We start from the raw sequence: 27,759 nt of genomic DNA on the forward strand, positions 1-27,759 counted from the left end.
GGTATTTCACCCTGTGAATTTCAGTGTCAGAACCAGGAAACTGCTTAAAATCTAACCAATGGAAAGGCCAGGGTTTGCTTGATTTGGGAATTCTTTTAAAGCTTTTATTATGGTCAGCTACTAAGTTTGTTTTAATTTTTATGGCAGGGATTCTGAGCATGAAAGTTGCTGGTCAGTAAGGTTACTTTCAGGGCTGCAGACTGTTGCTGTTCTATCATTGTATGTCTGCAGGTACCATTGGCTACAACCAGCGTAACAGGATTGACACTCTCATGTACCTGCTCGCCTACCCTCAGAAACCCATGGTGAAAACCAAATCCATCGAACTGATTGATTTTGAGAAGTTACCAGCTGGGCAAAATGCTACAGTTGCAGTGATGAGCTACAGCGGTTACGATATTGAAGATGCGCTTGTGTTAAATAAGGCTTCATTGGACAGAGGTAACACATACTGACATTTCACTCAAATTATATTTCAATTTTAACACATTATTCTGGCAAAGATTTACAGAATTGCTTGGCCTTTGTTGAGCAGTGTAGAGTTCACTTTCTGGCCCACAAGATGTTATGGAGCGCTCTTGAGTTGTAACACTGTTATAATGTGGAAACACAACAGTTAGTTTATGCACAGCAAGATCTCACAATCTCCTGTGTGACAATGACCAGATAATCTCTTTTACTGAGGGATCATTAGTGTGCTGATTCACATTACAAGCAAAGTAACCTGCAGCTACAGTAGGCCATTAGATAGGCAAATGTGTGTTGGCTTCTATTGCAGGAGGGTTGAAATGTAATGGTCAGGAGGTTATGCTGCAGTTATGTTATAGCATCTGGACAATCTTGTGCAATTTGGAAGGAGATGTTTCACTCGGAATGAGTGCAGTGAAGACTGATTCCTGGGATGCGGTAGTTGTCCTGAGTGGGCCCAAGTTTCCAGAGGTTAGAAGAAAGAGTTGACCTCAGTACAATCATAAATTCCTCAACAAGCCTTGAGGAATAGGTTCTGAGGGGCTGTTTTCACTGACTGGAGAGCCCAGAAAGGGGCAGTCTCAAGATAAGGTACGACTGAGGTGAGAATTTTTTTATGCACGGGGCTGTAGATGTTTGTACATCTCTAACTCAGAGGGCTGGGGGGCTCAATCTCAGGTCTGTGATCAGTGGATTAATGGAGATTGAGGGAGGCTTCACTTACGTGAAAGTCGTGATTTTGTTGAATGACTGAGAGCCAGGACAAAGCAGCCACTTGATTGGCTCCTCGTTCACACCACTGTTCCACCATGGATCAATGTACACCACCGACAAAGCCCCTGCTGCATCTCGCCAAGGCTACCCCAACAGCACCTGAGAAAGCAGGCGAGCCAGCACACCATCTTGTTGGAAACATTACCATTCCTGGATCTAAACCCTAGGGCTCCACATTTGTCAGCACTGTGGGCCTGCAGTAGGTGGCTCCACCTTCTCAAGGGCAATTAAGGATGGACAATAAATACTAGACCCAAAACCAGTACATGTAGAAAATAAATACCCCTCATATGCCATACTCCCACATCTGCTTCTTTACTCCTTAGCTTCTTGTAACAATGCCCACTACAAAGTTCCTGTGCCCCACCTGAGAGAGCAGATTGGAGGCCCATTTAATATCTCAGCTCCAAAGTACTCCCTCAGCAGTGCATAGAACATAACGGTACAGCACAGGAACAGGCCCTTCGGCCCACAATGTTGTTCCAGACTAATTAAAATAGTAATTAAATGCCCAACTAAACTAATCCCTTCTGCCTACACAATGTCCATATCCCTCCATTTCCCTCACATTCATGTGCCTATCTAAGAGCCTCTTGAATGCCTCTATCGTACCTGCCTCCACCCCTACCCCTGGCAGCACATTCCAGGCACCCACGACTCTAAAAAAAAACTTGCCCCACACATCTGCTTTGAACTTACCCTCTCTCACCTTAAATGCATGCCCTCTGGTATTAGACATTTCGACCCTGGGAAAAAGATTCTGGCTGCCTACTCTATCTGTGCCTCTCATAATCTTATAAACTTCTATCAGATATCCCCTCAGCCTCCACTGCTCCAGAGAGAACACCCTAAGTTTGTCCAGTGCAGTGGCGCGTCAGCCTACGTTTCTGCACTCGGGTATCCGAAATGGGGCTGGAACCCACAACCTGATTTGGACACAAGGGGGCAACCCTCTGAGCAAGGCCTGACGCATCTTGTCAACTTTGCCTTTGTCTAAAGCAGAAAAAATAAATATGTTGGTTTTAATAACAAAAATAAATTAATAGAAAATTGAATTCTGACGGAAGCTCATCACTCTGAAACATTACAGAAACACGTACAAGTTAGAAGTACGAGTTGGCCATTTGTCCCCTTGAGCCTGTTCCTCGTAGTGAGCTGATTATAACTTCTCTATCCACAGTCCTTACTCATTAACTGTCCACCTGCTCCTGCCTTAAACATTTATCAAAGACCCTGCTTCCGTGGCTCCCTTGAGAAGGAGAGTGCCAAAGGCTTGGGACCCACTGAGAGAAAAAAAAGTCCCATTTCTGTCTTACATGGACAACCCCTTATTTGTTAACGTTTTCCCTACTTTTAGATTTTTACAAAGAGTAAACATCCTCTCTACATCCACCGTGTCAAGATCCCTCGAGTCCCCTCTCAGTCCCAAACTTCCACAGGTATGAGGCTAGGCTGACTAAGCCAACCACCTATTCCAGGTATCGGTTTGGTAAACTTTCTCAGAGCAGCTTATGTTATCTCCTACACCATGAGCATTTCATTGAGTTGTACAGCACAGAAACAGGCCCTTTAGCCCACCTCGTTCATGCCGGCCGTGATGCCCATCGATGCTAATCCCATTTGCTTGGATTAGGCCCATATCCCTCTACGCTTTTCCTATCCAAGTACCTGTCCAATTTTGCATAGTAACCTTTGATGCAAAACCTTAATGAATGCCCTAATATAGTACCAGTTTCCCCTTTATCCCTAGCTCGTTACTTCTTCAGAGAACGTCAATAAATTGTTCAAACATGATTTCCTTCTCTTTCTACTGACGCTGCTGATTTCCTGAGCGTAGAGACATACAGCACAGAAGCAGTCCCCCAGCCCCCATGGCAATCGCCCATGCCAACCGTCAATTACCCATCCGTTGTAATACCAGTTATCAGCATTTGGTCCGTAACCCTCTATGGCTCAACCACGCATATTCTTATCTAGATACTTCTTAAACGTGAAACAGCACTTCACCAGCCTCTCATTCCAAGCCCCAAACATTCTCTGTGGAAAAACATTCTTACTTGTATCCCCTCTAATTCTGCTACCCCTTACCTTAAACCTATGCCCTTCCTAATTTTGTACACCTTTCTCAGGTCCCTCCTCATCCTACTCTGCTCCAAGGAAAACAAACCCAGCCTCTCCATTCTCTTCATAACTCAGAATCAGATTTATTATCACTGACCTAAGTCATGAAATGTGTTGTTTTGTGGCAGCAGTACAGTGCAAGACATAAAGACATCAAAATTATTATAAGTTACAAAAATAAGTAAATAGTGCAATATCCCAGGAATATTCTGGTGAATCTCCTCAGCACCCTTTCCAGGACAATCACGTCCTTTCTAAACTGAGGCGACTAAAACTACACAGAATATTCCAGATTTAACCTCATTAGTGTTTGATATACCCAGTGGGAAATGTGGGGTATGACCCACAGTCATACCCAGTGCGAAAGGGACACCTTTTCTGAGTGAAAATCAAAAGAATGCAGATGCCTAGGTCTGAAACGTAAACAGAAAATGCTGAAAACACTCAGAGCAGGTCAGGCAGTGTCTGTGGAAAGGGGAACACTGTTTGCGTTTCAAGTTGGAGACTCTGTCAGAACTTACACGCCTTTTCTTAGTGTCTCACCAAGTTGTGATCGTTCCCTGCATGCTCAAGACAATGGATTGTAAAATTCTAATTTTAAATATTGCATAGCGGAATGGTTCTACAAAACATTCACTGAGAGTCGAAACTGCAGTTTCAGTTTTGACCATCGTAGCTCAAAACCTCACATCGAAGGTTGTTGTTAACCCAGTTTTTAGAAGCCCCTGTGCACCAGTAATTTTTGGGTATTTAAGATTCTTGTGTAGGAAACTCCCACTATTAAAATGCATTCTGCCAAATGCTCCTGCATTCTGGCAGTAAAATCACAGAGTTAACATAGAACAGTACAGCACAGGGACAGGCCCTTCGGCCCACCATGTTGTGCCGAACTAATTGAACTAATGGTACCTAATCTCTTCTGCCTGCATGTGGTCCAAATCCCTCCATTCTCTGATCTAAGAGCATCTATCATCTCTGCTCCACTACCACCCTTGGCAGCACATTCCACACACCCGCCACTCTCTGTGTAAAACAACAAAACTTGCCCCACACATCTCCTTTGAATATAGTGTTACAATTACAGAGAAAGTACAATGCAGGTAGACAAACAAAGTGTAACCATCAGTTTCATTACAACCAGATTCAAAACAATCAGCAGGGCTATAGTGCAGTCCTGAAATACATGCACTGCAATAAATGGTAGATGGTGTGCTTTCAGGACCGTAGAGGATTGTGTGTGTTAGAGTCGCCATTACAACTACTTGCATTTACAAAGCATCCATAACATCTTAATACATCCAAGCACTTGAGGAGCATAATAGAAGAGAATTTAACTCTAAGCAACATATTGAGATCTGATGACCAAAAGCCTAGTCAAAGAGAATTTGAGGAACTTAGGAGGAGAAAGATGATGAGGTTTCGGGAAGCGATTACAGAACTTGATGCCTAGGCTGCTGATAGTATGGCCAAAAATTGTGTAGCAATTAAAATCAGGGATATCCATGTGTCAGCATTGAATCCAATAAAAGGACCGTAAACGTGCAGCTTTTTCATAAAGAAAATGCTTGAAACATAGTTCAAACACAGCACCCAGTGGGGCAGACTGCAGAATGACATGAACATTGTGTGTGCTGCTCAGTAAAGTGCTGCCTGTTTTTACATTGTAACCCAGAGATTGTTCATGTAAAGTCCCCTTTTCCTGGTCAGCACCACATTGTTATAATAGAGCAAGGTGTGGCTGGAAATGGCCACTGCGGCTGTTCCTTGCCATTCTACCTGCCATTTCTCACCTTGCCAGCAAAATAGAACTGGACAATTGTTATAAAACTTGTCTGTTTTGTCCAGATCCCTTGCCTCTGGATGGCAACATATGTTTCAGTTGTTGACACCTTGGAATACCATTTATTCTCTCGTCTACCCACACTGGCACTGCCCGTCCTGCCTCTCCACCGCTCCTGCTGTCATTGGTATAAGAACGTCCAGCTCCAAGGGAAGATCTGCATTAAGCCCCTGTGAGAAGTGCACATCTTCGGAAACTGACTGGTTGCTTCAGGAATGTTCAGCTGTAATAATTAGTACAATTATCCTTTTTCTTCTCTCCAAGGTTTTGGAAGATGCCTTGTGTATAAAAATGCAAAGTGTACCCTGAAACGTTATACCAATCAAACTTTCGACAAAGTCATGGGTCCAATGCTTGATGCAGCCACACGAAAGCCGATCTGGCGACATGAAATTTTAGACGCAGATGGTATTTGCTCCCCAGGTAAGAGATCGTGAATGCATTGGGTCAGCTTGGAGAACGAGCAAAATGTAGCATCTTATTAAGATGCTCTTTGGTGACATTTTCCTTTCAATGACTCTCTCCTGCTCTCAAGCTCATTTAAGCTACGAGTTTTTCCAATAGAGAAACCAAGGACTGCAGATGCTGGAATCTGGAGGCAAACTGGAGGAACAGCACCTCATTTTCCATCTTGGAACCTTGCAGCCTAACAGCATGAACATTGAATTCTCCCACTTTAGGTAATCCCACCCCCCGACCCCCCCCCCCCCCCCCCCCCCCCCCCCCCCCCCCCCCCACCAGGCTTCTTCTCTTCTTCCCTTTCCTAGCCTATCTTTTTCTTTCTTTCTCTCCTTACCTTTGACCCATCCCCTGGTGGATCTGCTCTCCCCTCCTCCCCCACACCTGCCCATCACTGTCTCTTACCTGCATCGACCTATCCCCACCCTGTGCCCACCTCACCTCCCCTCTTTTGTCCACCTATCACTGCTCTGCTTTTCCCTCCTATATATTGGGCTTCCCCTTTTCCTATCTTCAGTCCTGAAGAAGGGTCCTGACTCAAAACGTTGACCATCTGCTTTTTTCCACGGATGCTGCCTGGCCTGCTGAGTTCCTCCAGCATCATAGTGTTTTTCCAATATTTCGTTGTGTCTCTACGGAACAGGCCATTTGTTCCAACTGCTCTGTGTCAGTGCTTATGCTCCACATGAGCTTCTCCCACCCCTCTGCATCTCACCTTGTCAACACTCCCTTCTGTTCCCTCACATTTAGTTAGCTCCCTCGTTAAGTCTACCTCTGCTATTAACCTCAACCCCGTGAGAGAAAAGCCACTTTCTCACTTCTCTCTGGGGAAAGGTGTTTCTCCTGATTTGCCAGTTGGATTTCTCTCAAGTTTTAGGTCGTACTCACAAGTGATTCCATATACATTTTCCTTGTTCAACCCATGGGCTTCCGGTACCTGTAGAACAGTGCACTGCATAACTCTGAGCTCAGAAATTAGAGATCAAATGTTTAGCTTACTGGATTTGACTGATAGTCCAATACAGAAGAAAGCTAGATGTAGTTAGTCACTGGGATGTGTATATTGAATGGACTACATTATTTTGCAATTGTTCTGACTGCATTACAATTAAACAGGCAATTTATTCTTTATAATATCTTGCTGTAGATCGGAAGTTCTGGAGGTATTTCACTTTCCTGATTTCTTCTCATCATTCCATTTGTTTAGGGGAGAAAGTGGAAAACCGACAAGTGCTGGTGAACAAGTCCATGCCAACAGTTACACAGACGCCACTAGAGGGAACAGCCCAATCCCAACAGCCGCAGTTTCGTGATGTCCCAATCACGTACGTTAAGGCACTGAATTCTGCCGCCCACACTTACATTTCTGGGAATACATTTTTTTTAAAAAAAGCACGAAAATGGGGTTGAGGCCAAGAATGTAATTTAGTGTGCTTGATATTTAAAGAAAATTAGTACAGTGTCTTTCCCATCTGCGGGATGACCCCCAGCACCTTACAGCTGCTGACATACTTTGGAAGTGCTTCATCCTCATAACATAGGTAAACACTGTCGACAGTTTTGCCCAAGAACAATGGTAGCGATGTGGTGGAGAGTCTGGCCACCCGGTTCAAGCCCATTTGGGACGCGACCACTTGGCAGGTTTGGGTTGGTTTGGGCAGGTAATAAGCTGGTCTGGTCCTGCGGATTTTCAGTTGTGTCCGTCACCATGCTGAAGGGTTTCCCCTGCCTGCAGTGCTGTGACTTGGGGTGGAATCCTCTGGCCATTGACTCTCACTGCGATGGTGGGTAGGACGAGGTATGGAAATAACTATAATTCTTTGGGCTTGACTTGGGCCGGATTTGGGTTGAGCTTTAACTTTACACCCAGGCAGATCACCAGTATGGTAACATCGTGGTTCTACTGCTCCACCAGCACTCCAGAGGCTTGGACTACTGATCTGTGAACCTTAGACAATTCCCACAATAGCAGATGGAGCTTAAATTCAGTTAATAAAAATCCACGTGGTTATTGTAAAAATCCCATTTGGTTCAGTTGTCACCGCTGGGGAAGGAAACCAGCCATGCTTATTGTTCAGGCCTGCATATGACCCCAAGATGGTTGAGTCTTAAGTGCCTTCTCCAATACTAGTAACCACTGAGTTGTTACAGACCTCCACCACATATCTGCAGTGGTTCAAGAAGGCAATGAATGAGAATGTGGGGAGAATAACGAATGGGATTAACACAGGGATGGTGTACTGGGGGTGGATGGTTGGTGAGGACTCAGCGGGCTGAAGGGCCAGTTTCCTGCTGTCACTCTCTCTGACTGAGGCAGCTCACCACTACCTCCACAAGGGCAATCAGGGATGGACTACGAATCCTGGCCATGCCACCAATGTCCATTTGGTGAATAAATAAAAAGACACAAGAACCTCACGAACAGGTGGGGCCGTTCAGACCTTCAAAGCCAATCCATCGTTGGGTCAAATCATGGATCATCTTTAAACTCGACTTGTCCATCTACGTTTGTTCATCGTGCCCTGATCCACTTCCTTGACATCCAGCAGTGTAGGGTTCCCTCAGCATGAGCTGCCGCACCTGCACACCCCTGCAGTAGGCTGGATCCCAGGAGAGAGCTCGTCATCCAATGTACACGATGCAGATCTGTAAACTCATTGTAAAAACTTAGCTTTTTAATCATATTTAAAAGATAAAGTTTCTGTTTTGTAATTGGATTACCATCTGGCACCAGGTGTGAAAGGTTCAGGTTAATCACGAGATCACTGCTCCCCTGCCTAGTGTAACTCAGCAAATCTGTCACACTATAGCACAGCTGGTGGTGCTACTACTTCACTGCTCCACTGATCCTGCTTCAATTCTGACCTCCGGTGCTGTCTGCGTGGAGTTTGCACGTTCTCCCAGGACCTCATGGATTTTTCCCAAGTGCTCCAGATTCCTCCCACATCCAAAGCAGGTTGATAGGTTAATTGGCCGCTGTAAATATCCCATCGTGTGTGGGTGAGGGGTAGTTTCTGGAGAGAGTTGATGGGAATGTGGGGAGAATAAAATGGGATTAGTGTTAGGTTAGTGTGAATGAATACTCGATGTTGGTTGGGACGTGCTGGGTCAAAGAGTCTGTTCCCTTGCTGTATGACTCTATGGTACTATTTTTATTCTAGGTTATGGGCTCAAACCTAATTCTAGGAGCAGGCAGATTCATTCACCTAACACCAGCTGCTGTTCAAAGTCATTCAATGCGAGAATGTTTCCTGGAAATACAAGGCACAAAATAAGTTTATTTTTCCTTGTGAGAACTAACATTTTGTTGTGTAGTGTCCAACCCTAATGAGGGAAGAATGTTATCTCCATTGTGAATATCATTGTGAACTTGAAGAAAATCGTAAAGTATGGTAGTTCATCAAAACGTTTGCCTTTGAAGGTGGCAGGACATATTGAGAGAATAGTTAGCAAAGCTGCAGGACTTGGAGTTCATAAACACAGGCATGAATGCAAACATTGTTCTGAACCTTTATAAAGCTCTGATTTGGCCACAGCTAGAATATTGCATGCAACTCTAGTGACAGTAATTTGGGTAAATGTGAAGGTCTTAGAGAAGGTGCAGGAGAGATTTATCAGAATGTTTCCAGGAATGAGAGATTTCAACCAAAAGTTTAGACTGGAGAAACTGATGTTCTTGAAGCAAAGGACATTGTGGGGTGAATTGATTAAGGTGCACACATTTCTGACAGGTGTAGATGAGGTAGACAGAGAAAAGTTATGTCCGTTAGCTGATGGTGCAAGGACAATGGGGTACTGATTTAGGCTTTGGCCAGGAGTAATGCGGGTATGGGCAGAATTTTTCCCACATGCTACTCCATCTGGCAACTTCTTGCCCATTCACTGAAGCTACCTGAATCCCTTTGCAGGCTCTCTGTGTCCTCACAACTTGCTGACCTGCCTAAATTTGTAACGTCAGCTTCAGTGCGCTCAGAACCTCATCAAAGTCATGAGTAGAGATCATAACTAGTTGAAGCCCCAGCACTGAATACTGTGGCATCGCATTTGTTACCTATTGCCAATCCAAAAATGACCATATATCCCCACTCCCTGTTTCTCGGTTCCCTATCCCTAGCCCCAGGCACCCCTAACCTTTTATGTGGCACCTTATCAAACACCTTCTGGAAATCCAAATCCACTACATCTCCTGATTCCCTTTATTCACCCTGTTTGCTACATCCCCAAAATCTCTAGAAAACTTGTCAAATGCAGTTTCCCTTTTATAAAAGCAGTTTGCTTGATTTTCTTACAATTCTCTAACTGTTCTTCTATTACCTCCTTCATAATGGATTCCAGCATTATCTCAATGACAGGCATTAGGCTAACTGGTCTATAGTCGCTTACTGTCTTCACCCCTCTCTTGATTAGCAGCATAACATCGGCATTAAATCAAGGCATGATGTTAATGTACTGGTAGAGGCTTTCTGGACAAATACCTGGAATAGCTGTGTTGTCCCATCAGGAAAGATTAAACCAATTGAGCTTGTTTTCTGGAGTTTAGAAAAATGAGAGGGGATTTGATGGAAGCTTCTAGGATCTGAAGAGGTCTTCACAGGACGGATGTAGAGAGGATATTTCCCTTTGTGGGACAATCTAAAACTAAGGATCACTGTTTCATATGAAAAACACGATGATGCTGGAGGAACTCGGCAGGCCAGGCAGCATCCGTGGAGAAAAGCAGGCGGTCAATGTTTTGGGTCAGGACCCTTCTTCAGAACTGAAGCTAGGAAAAGGGGAAGCCCAATATATGGGAGGGAAAAGCAGAGCAGTGATAGGTGGACAGAAGAGGGGAGGTGGGGTGGGCACAGGGTGGTGATAGGTAGATGCAGGTAAGAGCTAGTGATAGGCAGGTGTGGAGGAGGGGAGAGCAGATCCACCGGGGGATGGCTCAAAGATAAGGAGGAAAAAAAGGTAGAAAAAGAGAGAGAGCTGGGAAAGCCTATGGCATCACTGTTTCAAATTAAGGGCTGTCCATTTTAGGCAGAAGTAAGGTGAAAGTATTTCTGAGGGTTGTGGGCCTTTGCAGCTCTCTTCCTCAAAGGATGGTGAAAATGAGTCAATATTTTTAATGTTTAGCTAGATAGATTCTTGATAATCAGGTGGTTGAAAGGTTACTGCAGGGTAGACGGGAATGGGAAGTTGAGGTTATAAGATCAGCTGTGATCTCATTAGGTACTGAAGCAGGCTTGAGGGGCCGAGTGGTGTACTGCTCCTGGTTTGTTTTGCAACGGTTCCGGACTGTCCAATCCTGAGATTACCGACGGTTCTGGACTGTCCAATCCTGAGATTACCGACGGTTCCAGACTGTCTGATCCTGGGATTACTGACGGTTCTGGACTGTCCTATCCTGAGATTACCGATGGTTCAGACTGTCCTCTCCTGAGATTACCGACGGTTCCGGACTGTCCGATCCTGGGATTACCGACGGTTCCGGACTGTCCAATCCTGGGATTACCGACGGTTCCGGACTGTCCGATCCTGAGATTACTGACGGTTCCGGACTGTCCTATCCTGAGGTTACCGACGGTTCAGACTGTCCAATCCTGAGATTACCAACAATTTTGGACTGTCTGATCCTGAGATTACCGACGGTTCCGGACTGTCTAATCCTGGGATTACTGACGGTTCCAGACTGTCTAATCCTGAGATTACCAATATGCTGGACTGTGAGATTACTAGTGGACAGGTACATGGAGGGGCAGGGCTTGGAGGGTATGGGCAGAATGCAGGAAATTGGGACTAGTTGGTTGGGCACCATGGTCAGCATGGCCTGGTTGGGCCAAAGGGCCTGTATCCGTGCTGTATTGTTCTATGACTCTAATATGTCACTTATATTGACAGCTACAAAGGAGCAACAGACTCGTATATTGAGAAGGTGATGATCTCTTCAAACTCTGAAGATGCATTCTTAATTAAAATTCTGTTGAGACAGACGAGGCGTCCAGAGATCGGTGACAAATTCAGCAGTCGACACGGACAGAAAGGTAAACTGGAATATGTCCATACCTTGTACCTACCATTTGTAGGGAACAACCAGCAGGGATGGGAATTTAAGTTAGGAAGCAAGGCTTCACCTGTACAGAGCCTTGTTGAGCTCTCATTTGGCATAATTGTGTTCAGTTCTGAGGACAGCAGGGAGATATCTGCTTTGTGCTGAATGCAGGGAAGTACTACGTCTAAAGGGGTTAAGCTCTAAGAACGGTATTTTTAAAATTAATTTTAATTAATTCATTTTTTGTGATGAATCAGAGTCAGGTTTATTATCACTGACATATGGAGTGAAACTTGACATAAAGACATAAAAATTACCATAAATTACAAAACTAAATAAACAGTGCAAACGAGGAATAACGAGGCAGTGTTCATGGGTTCGTGAACCGTTCAGAAATCTGATGGCGGCGGGGAAGAAGCAGCCCATGATGGAGCTGGCTGAGTCTACAACTCTCCACAGCCTCTTTCAATCCTGGACATTGGAGTGTCCATACCAGGCTGTGATGCAACCAGTCAGAATGCTCTCCACCATACATCTGTAGAAATTTGCAAGAGTCTTTGGTGATACACCAAATCTCCTCAAACTCCTAATGAATTAGAGCCACTGACGTGCCTTCTTCGTGATTGCATCAATGTGTTGGGCCCAGAATAGATGTGTGTATTTCATGGCATTCCACTCAACATTGTAGGGATCCCACTAAAATGCCTTAAGTGATAAAAGGGTTCAGCGGAATAGATGCAGAAAATCCCATTCCTCGAGTGGGTCCTGATTCTAGAGGTACCAGAACCCTAAATTCAGAGCCAGGCTGTCAGGAGTAACAACAGGGAGACTTCTTCACGTGAGGGGCAGTGGGAATCAGAACTCTGCACCCCAATAAATGACAGCTGGTTGAGATCAATCGATTTTTTTTGTTGGTTTGAGATAGATCAATTTTTGGATTGACCACAGAACAGTGCAGCACAGGAACAGGCCCTTCAGCCCACCATGTTGTGCCCAACAAATTAAGCTAGTAATTAAATACCTAAGTAAACCAATCCCTTCTGCCTACACAGTGTCCATATCCCTCCGTTCTCTGCACATGTGCCAATCTAAGAGCCTCTTAAATGCCTCTGTCGTACCTGCCTCCACCACCACCCCTGGCAGCACATTCCAGGCACCCACCGCTCTCTGTGTAAAAACAAAACCTGCCCCACATATCTCCTTTGAACCTGCCCCCTCTCACCTTTAATGCCTGCTGTCTTGTATTAGATATTTCAACCCTGGGAAAAAAGATACAGTCTGTCTATATGAGATTGATTATTTTTTGTTGATTTGAGATTGATCGATTTTCGTTGGTTTAGGGGTGCAGAGTGAAACTGGGTGGATGAAGTTAAGACAGGATCAGCTGCAGTCTGGTTGAAGGCTGACAGGGCTGAATGGCCTCCTCCTGTCCCTTCAATCTGGAGAATGGAATACCTTCCCACTTCTGGCCCCCAGTATCCATGTCAGCCGTTTCAGACTTGCTTTATTGCAAAACCTGGGTGTAGATTAGAACCCAGTCAGCCACCATTCCAATTTCCAAAGTAACCACACTGGATGCTTTTCTATTTCCAGTCACCATGTCCGAATTGGTTGGGCAAGTCTGCACCATTGATGGGCACCTTTGCATGGCCTTACACACCTCTGAGAGGGGACAGGTCTACTGTAGGGGAAAGAGGAATGGGGTTCAGTTACTCTAGCTCACGTTCCAATAAGGCAAGTGCTGGTTTGCCAGGTATCCCGCTTTTAAATACAGCTCATAATTATCATCCAGTCAATCCAACCGGAGGAATTCCTCATTCAAAGTGATGAGGAAATTAACATATGGAAATGTTATCTTGAAATGTTTTACTCTGGATAGTTTTCTTAGTTTAAAATCGCACTTTTTAAACAAATACTTGTGCAAATTGTAATTTAAATCTATTGGAAGAACTTGCTTATTGCAATCTGTTTTATAAAGGAAGCCTCTTGAACATTCGTTCATTCTGCTTAAGCCATGAAATGTGAAAGGCACAGACGCCTGTAAATGTCCCACAGTGTATGTTTTCAGATACAAGACCTGAACCGGTAACCTTCTGACCTCCTAATTAAGTATGCAAAACAGTTTCATTACCATTTTATGGCCCTTAATTGCCTCCCACAAACACAACCAGGAGTGGAGCAGTAAATGCAAACTGTATTGCAAAGGGGCCCTTAACCCATTCTCCATTTGCAGCATCTCTAGACTCTGTGCTAATTGTTTTATAATAGCAGCTCCCAGGAGTATTTTAATCTTTCTAATGTATTAATTAGCATTCACTCTCTTTAACTAATACTGCTGCATGTAGTGGGGAGATATAACTGGGCTTGAGCAAAATCACATACATGAGAGGCAAAGTGGTGTAAAGTGAATCCTCTAGTACAGGAGCTCAAAGTACTCTTGAGACTCAGATGGTAAACCTGGCTCTGTCATCAGCTTCTCATGATGGTTTTGGAATTGCAAGTGTGGTAAGATCATAAGGTTTGAGTGAATTGTTCCTACGATTCTTCTTGTGTTCACATTGAAAACTGTGGTGTGTTTTTGCCGTTACGTGGTTTGTTTTAATGCAGGTGATGTGTACGGTCCACAAAATCAATATATAAATGTGCAATTAAATTGGGGAAAAATGTTAGTAAAACGCCTTAGATATGGTTAGCCCTGTCAGCACTTTCACTGGATCACAATAGGTTAATTATTTACTCTAGTCCACCAGTCTCTTCATCTAATGAAACCCACAGCTGTGTTGGATCTGTAGGTCCCATTGTTATGCAGCTCACCAAAGGCTATGAGCTGCCTCTGACGGAGTACCCCTGGTTCTTTCTGTTTTCCTGCCTTTTTGTGTCAATTTCATGCATCTTTTATCATTCCCTTTCACACAAAACAAACAAGACACTGGCCCTCTGTGGCCCAGGCAGTCTGCGGTTTGTACACTCTGCTGCTATTCACCGTTTTGCTTATTAAATCATATAAGGAAGTCTGGCTGAAGTTTTCCCAAAAGATGCTCATTCACCTGTCACATCAAAAATCAAGGTTAGCAAACTGTTCGGTCTTGTCTGTAATCCTTTAAGGTGCTGTTTCATGTGTGCCCAACCCCCAGTTCTGTCCGTAAGGACTTACTGCCATGTCAGCGGACACTATACCCTCCTGCCGCACTGCAGGCACTACCTGTGATCCACCATTCTCCTGTCCCCCTGTAAGACTCTCCGATAACCTGGCTGAGGTTTCCTCATCTGTCCTTGCTGTTACTTCTAACTGCACTACTGTTGGTCAAGTTTGTGTTTCCTCAGACATTGGAAAGTTCCTGTACATCATGAAACCTTCGCTCTGGAAGCTGCCGTTCAGCGTCTCTCAGTTTGGTTCTCAGGATGTGGGTGTTGTTGGCCAAGCCAACACTAATTAGTTGACCCTGGTCTTCCTGATGCCATTGGTTTGTTAACCCTGGGACTGGAGGCACAAGGTGTCACTGCTGGGATTACTAACCACAGATTTCCAGGTTGTATTTAAGCTGCTGCGAGCTCTGTCCTGGCCCCTGGTCCACTGCTCCCTTTGCCCCGTCACCTTTGACGATCTGTGAATGTCTGACCCTACATTACCAAGTGAAAATATCCCAGTGACCGTCGTGGTTTATAAATGTTTTGGCGAATATGGTCACCTTTCAGAATCGCGATGCATGGTGGATTTGTAAATAATTACAGTTGAGCAATTTTCCAAACATCATTTCTCTCTGCCCTTAGGTGTCTGTGGTTTGATTGTACCTCAGGAAGACATGCCGTTCTGTGACAGTGGAATCTGCCCTGATATCATCATGAACCCTCATGGTTACCCCTCCCGCATGACGGTGAGCCTTGACTGGCCTGGTCTCTGGCACAATGATTTACTGCAGATGGACAGAGTCCCAGTGATCTAACTCAGGAGAATGGAAAGGGGGCAGAGTGTTGCTCTCGGCAGCACTGCCTAGCAATGAGAACTTCAGGCAGATCCTTTTCAAAAAAAATTGATTGCAACCAAACAGTTGAAGGTTCACTAATTATCAAGAAGTCTGGAACTGCTGAGAACTGGTGATGTCTTAAAGCACGGGTGCCAAACTATTGTTTTCCAAACCTTCAGAGGTGGATAGGCATGTCCAGTTATCCCAACATAAAATGTGATTTAAATCCAGAGCTGCCTCCGGATTGGTCCTAGATTTCGGAGATAACCTGGAGCCTGCATTATTCTGACCCTGTCAGTCCGCTGGTTTACAAAGTGCTCAGGATCAGTTAAAGTTGTTGGATTCTTTACTGAGCAGGGATTTTCCACATATTGCTCCTTGTGTTCAGTTCTGGAGAAGAGCTCTTGCCCTGTATGACCAGGTGCACCAGCTAACTCCTAAACAGGGCAGCTGTGACCAGGCAGAAACCGGGCAGTAGAAACAGTGTAAGAGAAACAGCAGCTCCAGAGAGGACAGGCTGTAACAGAATGGTCTCTGTGACCTACGTGCAGCAAGTGACAAGACGAAGTCAGTTCAGGCTTTGAAGGCGAGATTGAGAATTGGGTGAGCAGTTATGGATTTCCACAGTTTGTTTGTCTGTCGTGACGCCTCCTTGTGTCCGCAGGTTGGGAAGTTGATCGAGTTGCTGGCAGGGAAAGCTGGTGTCCTGGATGGCAGGTTCCATTATGGCACAGCGTTTGGAGGAAGCAAAGTGAAGGATGTGTGTGAGGATCTGATACACTACGGTTACAACTACCTGGGCAAGGACTACGTCACCTCTGGGATCACTGGGTATGACGGATACGGGCGGTTAATAAATGGGTTAGGGCTGGCAAAGCTGGGGTAGACACAGCAGGTTTCAAGGGCTATTGGGAAAGCTGCATGGAAGGGCTGAACAAGCTCAAGGGCCGAATAGACTCCTGTTTTCCACGTTCTGTGTTGCTTTGCTTCGAGCAGCAGCGGTTAAGTGGAGATTTAAAGAGTTGTTGAGAATCTGAGATATCTGGTTTGAGTTCATGAGCAGAAACGAGTTGTCCTTGCACTGCTGGCTGTGAGCCCAACTGTGAGGCACTCACTAGTGAATTTCTGATGTACATTTAGGATATCTCCGAGACAAGGTCCTACGTGGTATTCCGGTCTGGAAGATGAGGTCACATGGGATCTGGGGGGAGAGAGCCGTCTGGATGCAAAACTGGCTAGGTGGAAGGAGTCACAGGGTGGTGGAGGAGGGAATGCTGCTGGGTCCCCTGCTGTTTGTCATATTTCTCCATGATTTGGATGAGAGTGGAGGTGGCATGGTTGGTAAGTTTGTGGATGACACTAAAATATGTGGTATCATAGACAGTGAAGAAGGTTGCCAATGGTTACGGCAGGATCTAGATCAACTGAGAACGTGAGCCAAGGAATAGCAGATGAGATTTAAATCAGACATGTGTGAAGTAATGCGTTTTGGAAAGGTAAACCAGGGCAGGACTTGCACAGTAAATGACTGAACCCTGGGGAGTGTTGTAGAACAGGGAGACCCAGGGGTACAAGTACGTAGTTCCCTGAACATGGTGAAGAAGGTGTATTGAACGCTTGTCTTCATCGGACGGGGGATTGAGTACAAGAAGTGGGACGTCTTGTAACAGCTGTATAGAACGTTGGTGACACTGCACCTGGAGTATTGTGCGCAGTTCTGGTCGCCGTACTATAGGAAGGATGTCATTCAGCTGGAGAGGGTGCAGAAAGGATTCACGAGGATGTTGCCAGAACTGGAGGGCTTGAGATGTAAGGCATGACTGGACAGGCTGCGACCTGGAGCGTAGGTGGCTGAGGGGTAGCCTTAGAAAGGTTTGTAAAATATGAGGGGCATGGATAAGACGAATGGTCAGTGTTTCTCAGGGTAAGGGTGTATAAAACTAGAACGAATGGTCAGAGTGTTTCTCTCAGGGTAAGGCTGTATAAAACTAGAATGAATGGCCAGTGTTTCTCAGGGTAAGGGTGTATAAAACTAGAACGAATGGCCAGTGTTTCTCAGGGTAAGGCTGTATAAAACTAGAACGAATGGTCAGAGTGTTTCTCTCAGGGTAAGGCTGTATAAAACTAGAATGAATGGCCAGTGTTTCTCAGGGTAAGGGTGTATAAAACTAGAACGAATGGTCAGAGTGTTTCTCTCAGGGTAAGGCTGTATAAAACTAGAATGAATGGTCAGTGTTTCTCAGGGTTAAGGGTGTATAAAACTAGAACGAATGGTCAGAGTGTTTCTCTCAGGGTAAGGGTGTATAAAACTAGAACGAATGGTCAGTGTTTCTCAGGGTAAGGGTGTATAAAACTAGAACGAATGGTCAGTGTTTCTCAGGGCAAGGGTGTATAAAACGAGTTTAAAGTTTAAGCCAAAGGACCCTGGATGACAAAAGAAATCAAAGTAAGGTGCGGCAGAAGAGTAGGTACTACAGATGTCAGGTTGAGAATTGGACTGATTTTAGCAAGTTTGAAAGTGGAGAAGGAGCTGAGGGCAAAGAGGGAGTATGGAAATAGGCTGATAGCCAACATTCAAAAAAAAGGAAATGGTTTCTTCAGACATCTAAGTAACAGACTGAGGAGGGTTGAGGGAAAGAAGGGACTAGTGAGACCAGTGCACGGAGTCCTCGGATAGTGATGCAGAAACTGTGAAAATGTTCAGTTGCACCCAGTGTCCAGTGTCAGTGTCCAACTTCACCCACACTCCGGTTCTGATGTCTTGTGCATCAGCCACAGCCTTTTGCAGTCTGGGCTTGAGCTTGGCAATTCCCTCCCCTCCTTTTCCACTTTAAAAGTTCTTAACTTCTCATTATTCTCACACTCGTTCTTTCCTTCCTCGCAGTGAGCCCTTGGAAGCGTACATCTACTTCGGTCCTGTGTATTACCAGAAGCTGAAGCACATGGTCCTCGATAAGATGCACGCTCGAGCCCGAGGTCCCCGGGCTGTTCTCACCCGGTGAGTCGTTACCACTGTGGTTCCGGTTATTTCCCTCATTCTTATGTTGATTAATGATGTTACGCCACGACTTAGAGGCCAACATTTGGTGGGCTGCTGGTGGAAGCCAGTTGCTACAGCCAGAGCAGCAGAGTGGAGTTGTGTGATTGGCTGAGTGTGTGGCAACTCAGCCAATAGAAGGAAGGTAGGGGAAAGCGGAGCAGCCATTGGGCCAGTGTAGGAGTGGGAATCTGAGGCTTTGGCTCAAGAGGTTTTGGTGAGGGGGCACGGGTGGGTAGCAGGTAAGGCTTTTTATAGTCGTTAAATAAAAAGTCACCAAATTACAATTAATTAAATAAAGTAAGGATGCAGGATCAGGTGATGTGTTGTGGCTGCATGATGTGGGGGCTGGTGGACCCCATTTTGGTTCCTGGTGACCACACCTGCAGCAAGTGTTGGTTGCTCGAGGAACTCCGGCTCAAAGTTGATGACCTGGAATCTGAGCTTCAAATACTGCGACGCGTCAGGGAGGGGGAGAGTTACCTGGGCGCTGTGTTTCAGGAGGCAGTCACACCCATTAGATTAACTGCTTCAAATTTGGTCTGTGGTCAGGAACAAAAGGGTGTGACTGTGAGTGAAGCAGGTAGGGGGATCCAGGAGGTAGTGCTGGAGGGGCTTCAGCCCTTGAGCTTGTCCAACAGGTCTGAGATTCTTGCTCCCTGTGTGGATGAGAGTGGGGGCTGTAGGAAGGATGAGCAACTGAACCGTGGCACCGTGGTTCAGGGAGCCTTTCAAGAGGGGCAGGGAAGAGAAATGCAGTTGTGACTGGGGATAGTATAGTCAGCGGAATGGACACAATTCTCTGTCGCAAGGATCAAGAGACCTGAAAAGGCTGTGTTGCCTGCCTGGTGCCCGGACATAAGATCAGAAGATGTAGAATCTTGTGGGTAGAGTTAAGAAACTGCAAGGGTAAAAAGACCCTGATGGGAATAATATACAGACCTCAGAGTAGTAGCCAGGATGTGGGGTACAAATTACAACAGGAGATAGAAAAGGCATGTAAAAAGGGCAATGTTACGGTGGTCATGGGGGATTTCAATATGCAGGTAGATTGGAAAAATCAGGTTGGTACTGGATCCCAAGAGAAGGAATTTGTAGAATGCCTACGGGATGGCTTTTTGGAGCATCTTGTGATCGAGCCCCCTAGAGAAAAGGCAATTCTGGATTTGGTGTTGTGCAATGAACCGGATTTAATTAGGGAGCTTAAGGTAAAGGAACCCTTAGGAGGCAGTGATCACAATATGATAGGATTCACCCTGCAGTTTGAGGGGGAGAAGCTAAGATCGGATGTATCGGCATTACAGTGAGTGAAGGTAACTACAGAGGCCTGAGAGAGGAGCTGGCCCAAGTTGATTGGAAGGGGACCCCAGCAGGGATGGCAGTAGAGCAGCAATGGCAGGAGTTTCTGGGAGTAATTCAGAAGAAACAGGATCAGTTCATCCCGAAGAAGAAGCAGCATTCTAAAGGGAGGATGAGGCAACTGTAGCTGACAAGGGAAGTCAAAGACAGCATAAAAGCAAAAGAGAGGGCATGCAGTATTGCAAAAATTAGTGGGAAGCTGGAGGATTGGGAAGCTTTTAAAAACCAACAGAAGTCAACCAAAAAAGCAATAAGGGAAGAAAAGATGAAATAAATTGGTAAGCTAGCCAAGAATATAAAAGAGGATACCAAAAGTGAGTGTAGTCGCTGTTACTGAGGAGAAGGTGCTTGGGAAGCTGAAAGGTCTTAAAGCAGATAATTCACCTGGACTGGATGGACTACGCCCCAGGGTTCTGAAAGAGGTAGCTGAAGAGATTGTGGAGGCATTAGGAGTGATCTTTCAAGAATCTTTCAGGAATGGTTAAGGTGGACTGGAAAATCACAAATATCACTCTGCTCTTTAGGAGAGGGAGGTAAAAGGCAGGAAGTTATAGGCCAGTTAGCCTGACTTCAGTGGTTGGTAAGATGTCAGAGTTCATTATTAAGGATGATGTTTCGGGGTACTTGGAAGCACATGATAAAATAGGCCGAAGTCAGCATGGTTTCCTTAAGGGGAGATCTTGCCTGACAAATCTGTTGGGATTCTTTGAGGAAGTAACAGGCAGGATAGACAAAGGAGAGTCAGTGGATGTTGTTTACTGGGATTTTCAGAAGGCCTTTGACAAGGGGGCCTTTTCTGCTTGGTTGCTGGTGACTAGTGGTGTTCCGCAGGTGTCGGTGTTGGGTCTGCTACTTTTCACATTATATATTAATGATCTGGATGACAGAATTGATGGCTTTGTGGCCAAGTTTGTGGATGATACCAAGACAGGTGGAGGGACAGGTAGTGTTGAGGAAGCAGGGAGTCTGCAGAAGGACTTGGACAGATTGGGAGAATGGGCAAAGAAGTGACAGATGGAACACAGTGTAGGGAAGTGTACGGTCGTGCACTTTGGTAGAAGGAATAAAGGTGTAGACTATTTTCTAAACGGGGAGCGAATTCAGAAATCAGAGGTGTAAAGGGAGTCCTAGTGCAGGATTCCCTAAAAGTTAACTTGCAGGTTGAGTTGGTAGTAAGGAAGGGAAATGCAATGTTAGCATTCATTTCAAGAGGACTAGAATATAAAAGCAAGGATGTAATGCTGAGGCTTTATAAGGCATTGGTCAGACTACATCTGGAGTATTGTGAGCGGTTTAGGGCCCCGTATCTAAGGAAGGATGTGCTGGCATTTGGGTTCAGAGGAGGTTTACAAGAATGATCCCAGGAATGAAAGGGTTAATGTACGAGGAGCGTTTGATGGCTCTGAGCCTGTACTCGCTGGAGGTTAGGATGAGGGGGGATCTCAGTGAAACCTACTGAATATTGAAAGGTGGATAGAGTGGACATGGAGAGGTCCTTCACACAGCCTTCAGTCAGTTCCCCCTTTATTCTGAGAATTAACCCAAAGAACAGCATAAAGAGTAGGAAACCAAATGTGAATTGAAATGGGCTGTCCCATTAGTCCTGAGTACTGATGAAGGGTTTCAACCCAAAACATCGACTGACCATTTCCCTCCATGGATGCTGCCCGACTCACTGAGTTCCTCCAGTGCTTTGTGTGTTGTCCCATTAGTTAGTTGGATCCTGTCTGATCTGTTCCACATTTACCTCCCATTGTTACATGAAACATAAAAAGTTAGCATGCCAATACAGCATGTAATTAGATGTCTCATGGAATGTTGGCTTTTATTGGAAGGGGAATGGAGTATAAAAGCAGGGAAGATTTGATGCCACTTTACAGGGCACCAGGGAGACTGCACAGAGCTCTGTGTGCAGCTTTGGTCCATGTATAAGGAGGATGCGTTGCACTGGAGGCAAGTGCAGGTTCACAGTGTTGATTCCTGGCAGTGAAGGGATGAGGTCGAGCAAGTTGGGCCCATATTCCTTGTAATGTAGGGGAATGAGGGGTGATCTTAATGAGACACAAGGTTCTGAAGATTGACAGAGTGGATGCTGAAAAGATGTTTCTGCTGGTGGAGCTATCTAAACTTGCTATAGTTTCAGAATAAGTGGTCATCCATTTAATGCAGGGATAAGGAGGAGAAATCCCTTCTCCCAGACAGTAATGAATCTTTAAAATTCTCTGCCTCCAACGAGCTGTGGAGGCAGAGTCATCGATTAGATAGAGTGGACGTGGAGAAGATGTTTCCATCAGTGGGAGAGTCTGGGACCGGAGGGCACAGCCTCAGAATAGAAGGACGTCCCTTTAGAACAGAGATGAGGAGGAATCTCTTTAGCCGGAGGGTGGTGAATCTGTGGAATTCATTGCCACAGACGGCTGTGGAGGCTGTGTCATTGGTGTATTTAAAGCGGAGGTTGATAGGTTCTTGATTAGTGAGGGTGTCAAAGGTTACGGGGAGAAGGCAGGAGAATGGGGTTGAGAGGGAAAAATAGATCAGCCATGGTCAAATGGCAGAGCAGACTCGATTGGGCAAATGGCCTAATTCTGCTCCTATTTCTTATTGTCTTATTAGATTCAAGGTGGGGATTAAACCTACTGGGGAATTGGGAGCAAGGGGAGAGGGCAAGGAGAGAGGACAGGGGGCATGGAGAGAGGGCACAGAGAGAGGGTGGGGGCATGGTGTTGAGGCCAGTGTTTGACCAGCCATGGTCTTATTGATGGTGGAGCAGGCTCCATGGGTCAATTGGCTTCCTGCTGATGTGTCTGTGCATTTCATTGTTGAAACCTTCAGTTGATCCTCAGCCTTGGGTGAGAGTGGGAGGGGTGGGATTGAAGAGACGGGCACTGATCAAGCCAAGTTTAATGGTGTTACTTGCTCTGTTGCTGGGATCAGATGTGGCGAGGGCCGAGGCTGTCAAATGGTGTGAAGTTTCCGCGGTTGGATAGTGCGGGGATACTGTGTGTTAGCTGCCAAGTTACATGTTTAAACCTGAGCATGACGATTTCTGCAAACCTTGCCCCTGCAGGCAGCCAACAGAGGGACGCTCTCGCGACGGAGGGCTGCGTCTGGGGGAGATGGAGCGGGATTGTTTGATAGGGTACGGAGCCAGCATGATGCTGCTGGAGAGACTGATGATCTCCAGCGATGCATTTGAAGTGGATGTCTGCGGGCAATGTGGGCTCCTGGGATATTCTGGCTGGTGAGTAAATGTGCTTGGATCCTCTGTGGTTAGGTGTGGCACTGAGTGTGTGTGTGTGTGTGTGTGTGTGTGTGTGTGTGTGTGTGTGGCTCTGTGTATGTGAGTGAGTGCATATGTGAGACTGTGAGCGTGGGACTGAGTGTGTACATGGCACTGAGTGTGCGTGTGGTACTGTGTGTGTATCTGGTGTATCAGTTGTGGCTCAGTGGACAACAGCCCCAGCTCTGTCAGACGGTTCCTCCAGGACCTGATCTACTCCTCTGTGGATGTAAGAGATCCCTTGGCTATATCTTGAAGACTAAGAGTGTTTGCCAATATCCTATGGACAACATCACTAATCTGGTTGTTACCGCAGTAATGAACTTGTGGACAGTTAAAAGTATTGAAGAAGCAGAGTCATGCTGGAGGGGCTTGCAGGCTGTTCCTGGGTTACGAAGGCCCAACTTACAGACACCCCTACACACGAGCCAGCTCCCATAACGTTATTAAATTTAGAAGTCCATCGAACGTACATTTGTTCCCATGAATGGCAGAACTAGTTTCCTCTCTCTCCACTTGTAGTAATTACTTTTTCAAATCAGTTTTATGGACTTTTGATGCCACTCGTTTCAACACTGGAGGTGTAGTTACCGTATCATTTGTCTATTTTCCGACTTGTGGACAAAATCAACTTAAAGACGTCTGTAAACATGGAAGCAGTTTGTTACCCAGCGAAGCCTGTAGAGGTGGGGAGGGATGAGACAGTGGGGAGCTGAGAAACACAAGTCAGCGGGCTGCTTCACTGTGGCCCTTTTGAGGTCAGTGGACATGGGCCAGGTGTGAACACGGTGGCATTGGGTAGCATGGAGGATGACAGGTCTGGAGAGAGCAGCAGGAATGTTTCACATCGAGTGCAATGGTAATTACAGCGTCGATGGAGGTTTTGACTCCAGCTGAATTGTGAAGGGGGAGGTGGGGGGGTCTTACTAACGACACACGTGGTTAGAGGCTCACATGAACAGTTCTGGTTCCGTTTCAGATGGGGGGAGGGATTGAATCGAAAGGCAAAACTGCTGGAAATTCAAAGTAAGAACAGAATGCTGGAAATATTCAACAGGTCAGGCAGCATCTGTGGAGAGAGAAACACAGTTAATGTTTCAAGTAAATGGCCTCAGTCCAATGGAGTTTATGGTGGGGACCGAAGGCTCCAGTGTTCCCAACATCTGGAGGGAATTTCTGCCCATCCAGTTCTGAACGTCCGTCTGTGACAGAATGGGGAGGGTGAGAGACCGGGAGTGGGGAGGGTGAGATACCGGGAGTGGTGATACAGGAGTCACATGTGGGAGCTTGTTCACACATGGAATGTAGTACAGGGGTGGTAGTGGAGGCAGATTCAACTGTATCTTTAGCAGGGAGCTGGGCAAGTTCCTAAGAGAAAGCAGTCAGAAGCTAATGATACCTTACTTTTGGATGATTTGGTGAGGGCAACATGTGGATGAGAACTGGGGAGGGCAAGGGTCCTGAGAGGGTCCTGAGAGGGAACACAAAGGGGAATCGGCCGAGTCTGCGGGAGAGCCCACCACTGGTGATCCGGAGTACAACTGGTTCAGTGAGAACGGGGTGAGTGAGTGTGGTGGAGTGGTGTGGGCAACTGTCAGAGCTGCAGATGGTTTGGAAAGGGTAAGGAGGAACAGGTTACCTTGGTCACAGACCTCCAGTCAAAATAACACCCCTTCACCACCACCCTCTGTGGCCAAGCCAATTTTGAATCCAATCTCCTGTGGATTCTGTGTGACTTAATCTTCTGGATCAGTCCACCATGAGGGACCTTGTCAAAAGCTTCACTAAAGTCCATGTAGACAACATCCACAGCCCTGCCCTCATCAATCATCTTCGTCACCTCCTCAAAAACCTCAATCAAGTTTGTAAGACGTGATCTGCCCCACACAAAGCCGTGCTGACTGTCCCTAAAGTCCACGCTTTTCCAGATGTGAGTAAATCCTGTCCCTAAGAATCTTCTCCAATAATTGACCACCACTGATGTAAGGCTCAGCGGCCTATCATTTCCTTATTTTTCCCTGTTGCCTTTCTTAAACAAAGGAGCAACATTGGCTGCTCTCCAGTCCTGTGGGGCATCCTCACAGGATGCAGAAATCTGTGTCAAGGCCCCAGCAATCTACTTTCTTGCCTCTCTCAATAACCTGGGATAGATCCCATCAGGCCTTGGGGACTTCTCCAACTTAATGTTCTTCAAGAGACCCAACACCTCCTCCTTGATACCAACGTGCCCTGGAATATCAGCATACCCACCCTGACCTCACTGTCCTCCACGTCCTTCTCCTTGGTGAATACCGACCTCGTTCATTACCTCACCCACTTCCTCTGGCTCCAGGCATAAATTCTCTGTCCCTGAGTGGTCCTGTCCTCTCCTCAGTGACCCTTTTATTTTTAAAGTAAGTATAAAATGTATGCAGGAAGACCTGATAAAGCGAGGGTTTAAGGTTTGGGGCAAGTGATACAGGGTGGGTGTGAGGAAGAATATTTTACAGAGCGAATGCAAGGGCCTGGAGTTCTACCTCCAGCCGAGGTGGAATCAGAGGTAATCCATTGATGGGCCAAAGGATAGAGCAGAGCAAAGAGAGTGACAGCCGTTCTCCACAGAGAGCTGGCGTGGGTCTAATGGGCTGAGCAGTCTCCTGTGCCGTTATGGCCAGCAGCAGAGAGGAGTTAACAACGTCAGCTAGTGTGGGGGTGAGGAGGGGAGATCAGGTGGTCAGCACTTTAGTGGGTGGGGGTTGGGGAGGGCAAGGGAGAAACGAGAGAGGTGCAAGTGTGGGGTGGGGAAAGTGGGAGGGGGTTTGCAGGGGTTGGTCCTGGGGACGAGTGGGAGGAGGATGAGGGGTCTCCACCCCCTGACTGAAGAATGCTTTGTCTTTCTAGGTGCCATTATTGCAAATCTTCCTGTCACGTCTCGTCACTGCGAATCCCATACGCCTGTAAGCTGCTGTTCCAAGAACTGCAGTCGATGAACATTGTGCCCAGGCTAAAGTTGGCCAGGTACAATGAGTGATGCAGAGGGGACGAGCAAGGGCTTGAAGCAGAGATTTTGTGGCACCAAGATTCTCTCCTGGGGCTGTGGTGGTGAGAGTGAATCCTCAGCCTGACTGATTTATGTTCCCTCTCCTGCTCAGTGTGATGAGGAGAGAGAATCATTTGCTGGTGATTGATGGGCTGATACAATTGCCACAGCACTGACTCAAGCTGCCTTCATAAAGGTCTGGCCAGCCCGCTAGTGCCGAGCGAGTAAAGTTTATACAAGGTCCTGTGTTTGTTCATCGATATTAGTTTTACTGTCAAACAAGGAAAGCAAACCACCTCATGTCATTGAGTTATTGGCTACAGCTGAGAGCACTGAATGGCCGAGGCCGACTCACACAAAAAGTGGGCTATTTAATTTAATTTTTGTATTGATGGAGTTGAATGTGGTGGGATATTTTTGTTCTGTGTGCCATGAATATTTCAATTAAAAAACGTATTTTTTAAACAAACATTATCGTTGAATTGAGTAAAATTTCAGCTGGACGGAAACAGAAACCGGAGCACCCAGTGGAATCCACGCGGTCACAGGGAAAACGTGCAGACTCCACACAGACAGCGCCTGAGGTCAGGATGGAACCCGGGTCTCTGGAGCTGTTAGGCAGCCGCACAACCTGCTGTGCTGCCCTTTGTTGACCGAGGTGCTGGGGTTGCCTGAAACTCCCCTGTATGAGGTCTGAGTGTCTGTAAAGGACAAGAGTCATAGTTATACAGCACAGAAACAGGCCAAACTCGTCCATGCATCTGGCCCAGATCCCTCTAAACCTTTCCTATCCATGTCACTGTCCAAATGTTTTCTAAACATTGTAATTGTTCCCAACTCTACCACTTCCTCTGGCAGCTCGTTCCAAACACCCACCACCCTCTGTGTAAAACAAAAAACTTTTACCTCGGGTCTCCTTTAAATCTTTCCCCTCTCAGCTTAAACCTGTGCCCCCTAGTTTCAGACACCTCCCCCCCCCCCCCCCCCTCGCCTACCCTGGGGAAAAGACCATCCACCTTATCGATGCCGCTCATGACTTTTTAAGTCTCTGTAATGTGACCCCTCAGCCTCCTCCACTCCAGGGGCAACAGTCCCAGCCTCTCCCTGTAACTCAAGCCCTCCAGTCCTTGTGATTTAAAGCACGGAACTTCTGCCCCCGTGAGTGACAACTTGAAGCAATCCAAGAGAGTCCTTGCTGATCCCTGCACTAACGTGCCATGAGTTGATTCCATTTGTGAGCTGTGAACCAGACATTTAGTCTAACAATCACCGAGAGATACTGCAGAGAAACAGGCCCTTTGGCCCACCAGCTCTGTACTGACCATTAACCACATTTACATTAATGCTGCATTAATCCCACTTTTCAAAATCTTCCCTACATCCTCATTAACTTCCCCCCACCCCCA

General features: G+C 46.2%; 1 protein-coding gene across 1 annotated transcript in view; it reads left to right on the forward strand.

Annotated features, from left to right (window-relative positions):
- polr3b (polymerase (RNA) III (DNA directed) polypeptide B) overlaps positions 1 to 26,815 on the forward strand; it is an 85,596-nt gene extending 58,781 nt beyond the window's left edge. Inside the window, exons 20-28 of the mRNA XM_052030437.1 lie at positions 232 to 441; positions 5,468 to 5,626; positions 6,870 to 6,987; positions 11,543 to 11,685; positions 15,465 to 15,568; positions 16,323 to 16,489; positions 18,543 to 18,656; positions 23,122 to 23,295; positions 26,215 to 26,815. Of these exons, the coding sequence (XP_051886397.1) occupies positions 232 to 441; positions 5,468 to 5,626; positions 6,870 to 6,987; positions 11,543 to 11,685; positions 15,465 to 15,568; positions 16,323 to 16,489; positions 18,543 to 18,656; positions 23,122 to 23,295; positions 26,215 to 26,344 (1,319 nt within the window). The 3' untranslated portion in view covers positions 26,345 to 26,815. The remainder of the gene's footprint in view (positions 1 to 231; positions 442 to 5,467; positions 5,627 to 6,869; positions 6,988 to 11,542; positions 11,686 to 15,464; positions 15,569 to 16,322; positions 16,490 to 18,542; positions 18,657 to 23,121; positions 23,296 to 26,214) is intronic.
- Positions 26,816 to 27,759: the final 944 nt, after the last annotated feature.

The sequence above is a fragment of the Pristis pectinata genome, chromosome 15 (genome assembly GCF_009764475.1).
Source record: "Pristis pectinata isolate sPriPec2 chromosome 15, sPriPec2.1.pri, whole genome shotgun sequence".
NCBI lineage: Eukaryota > Metazoa > Chordata > Chondrichthyes > Rhinopristiformes > Pristidae > Pristis > Pristis pectinata.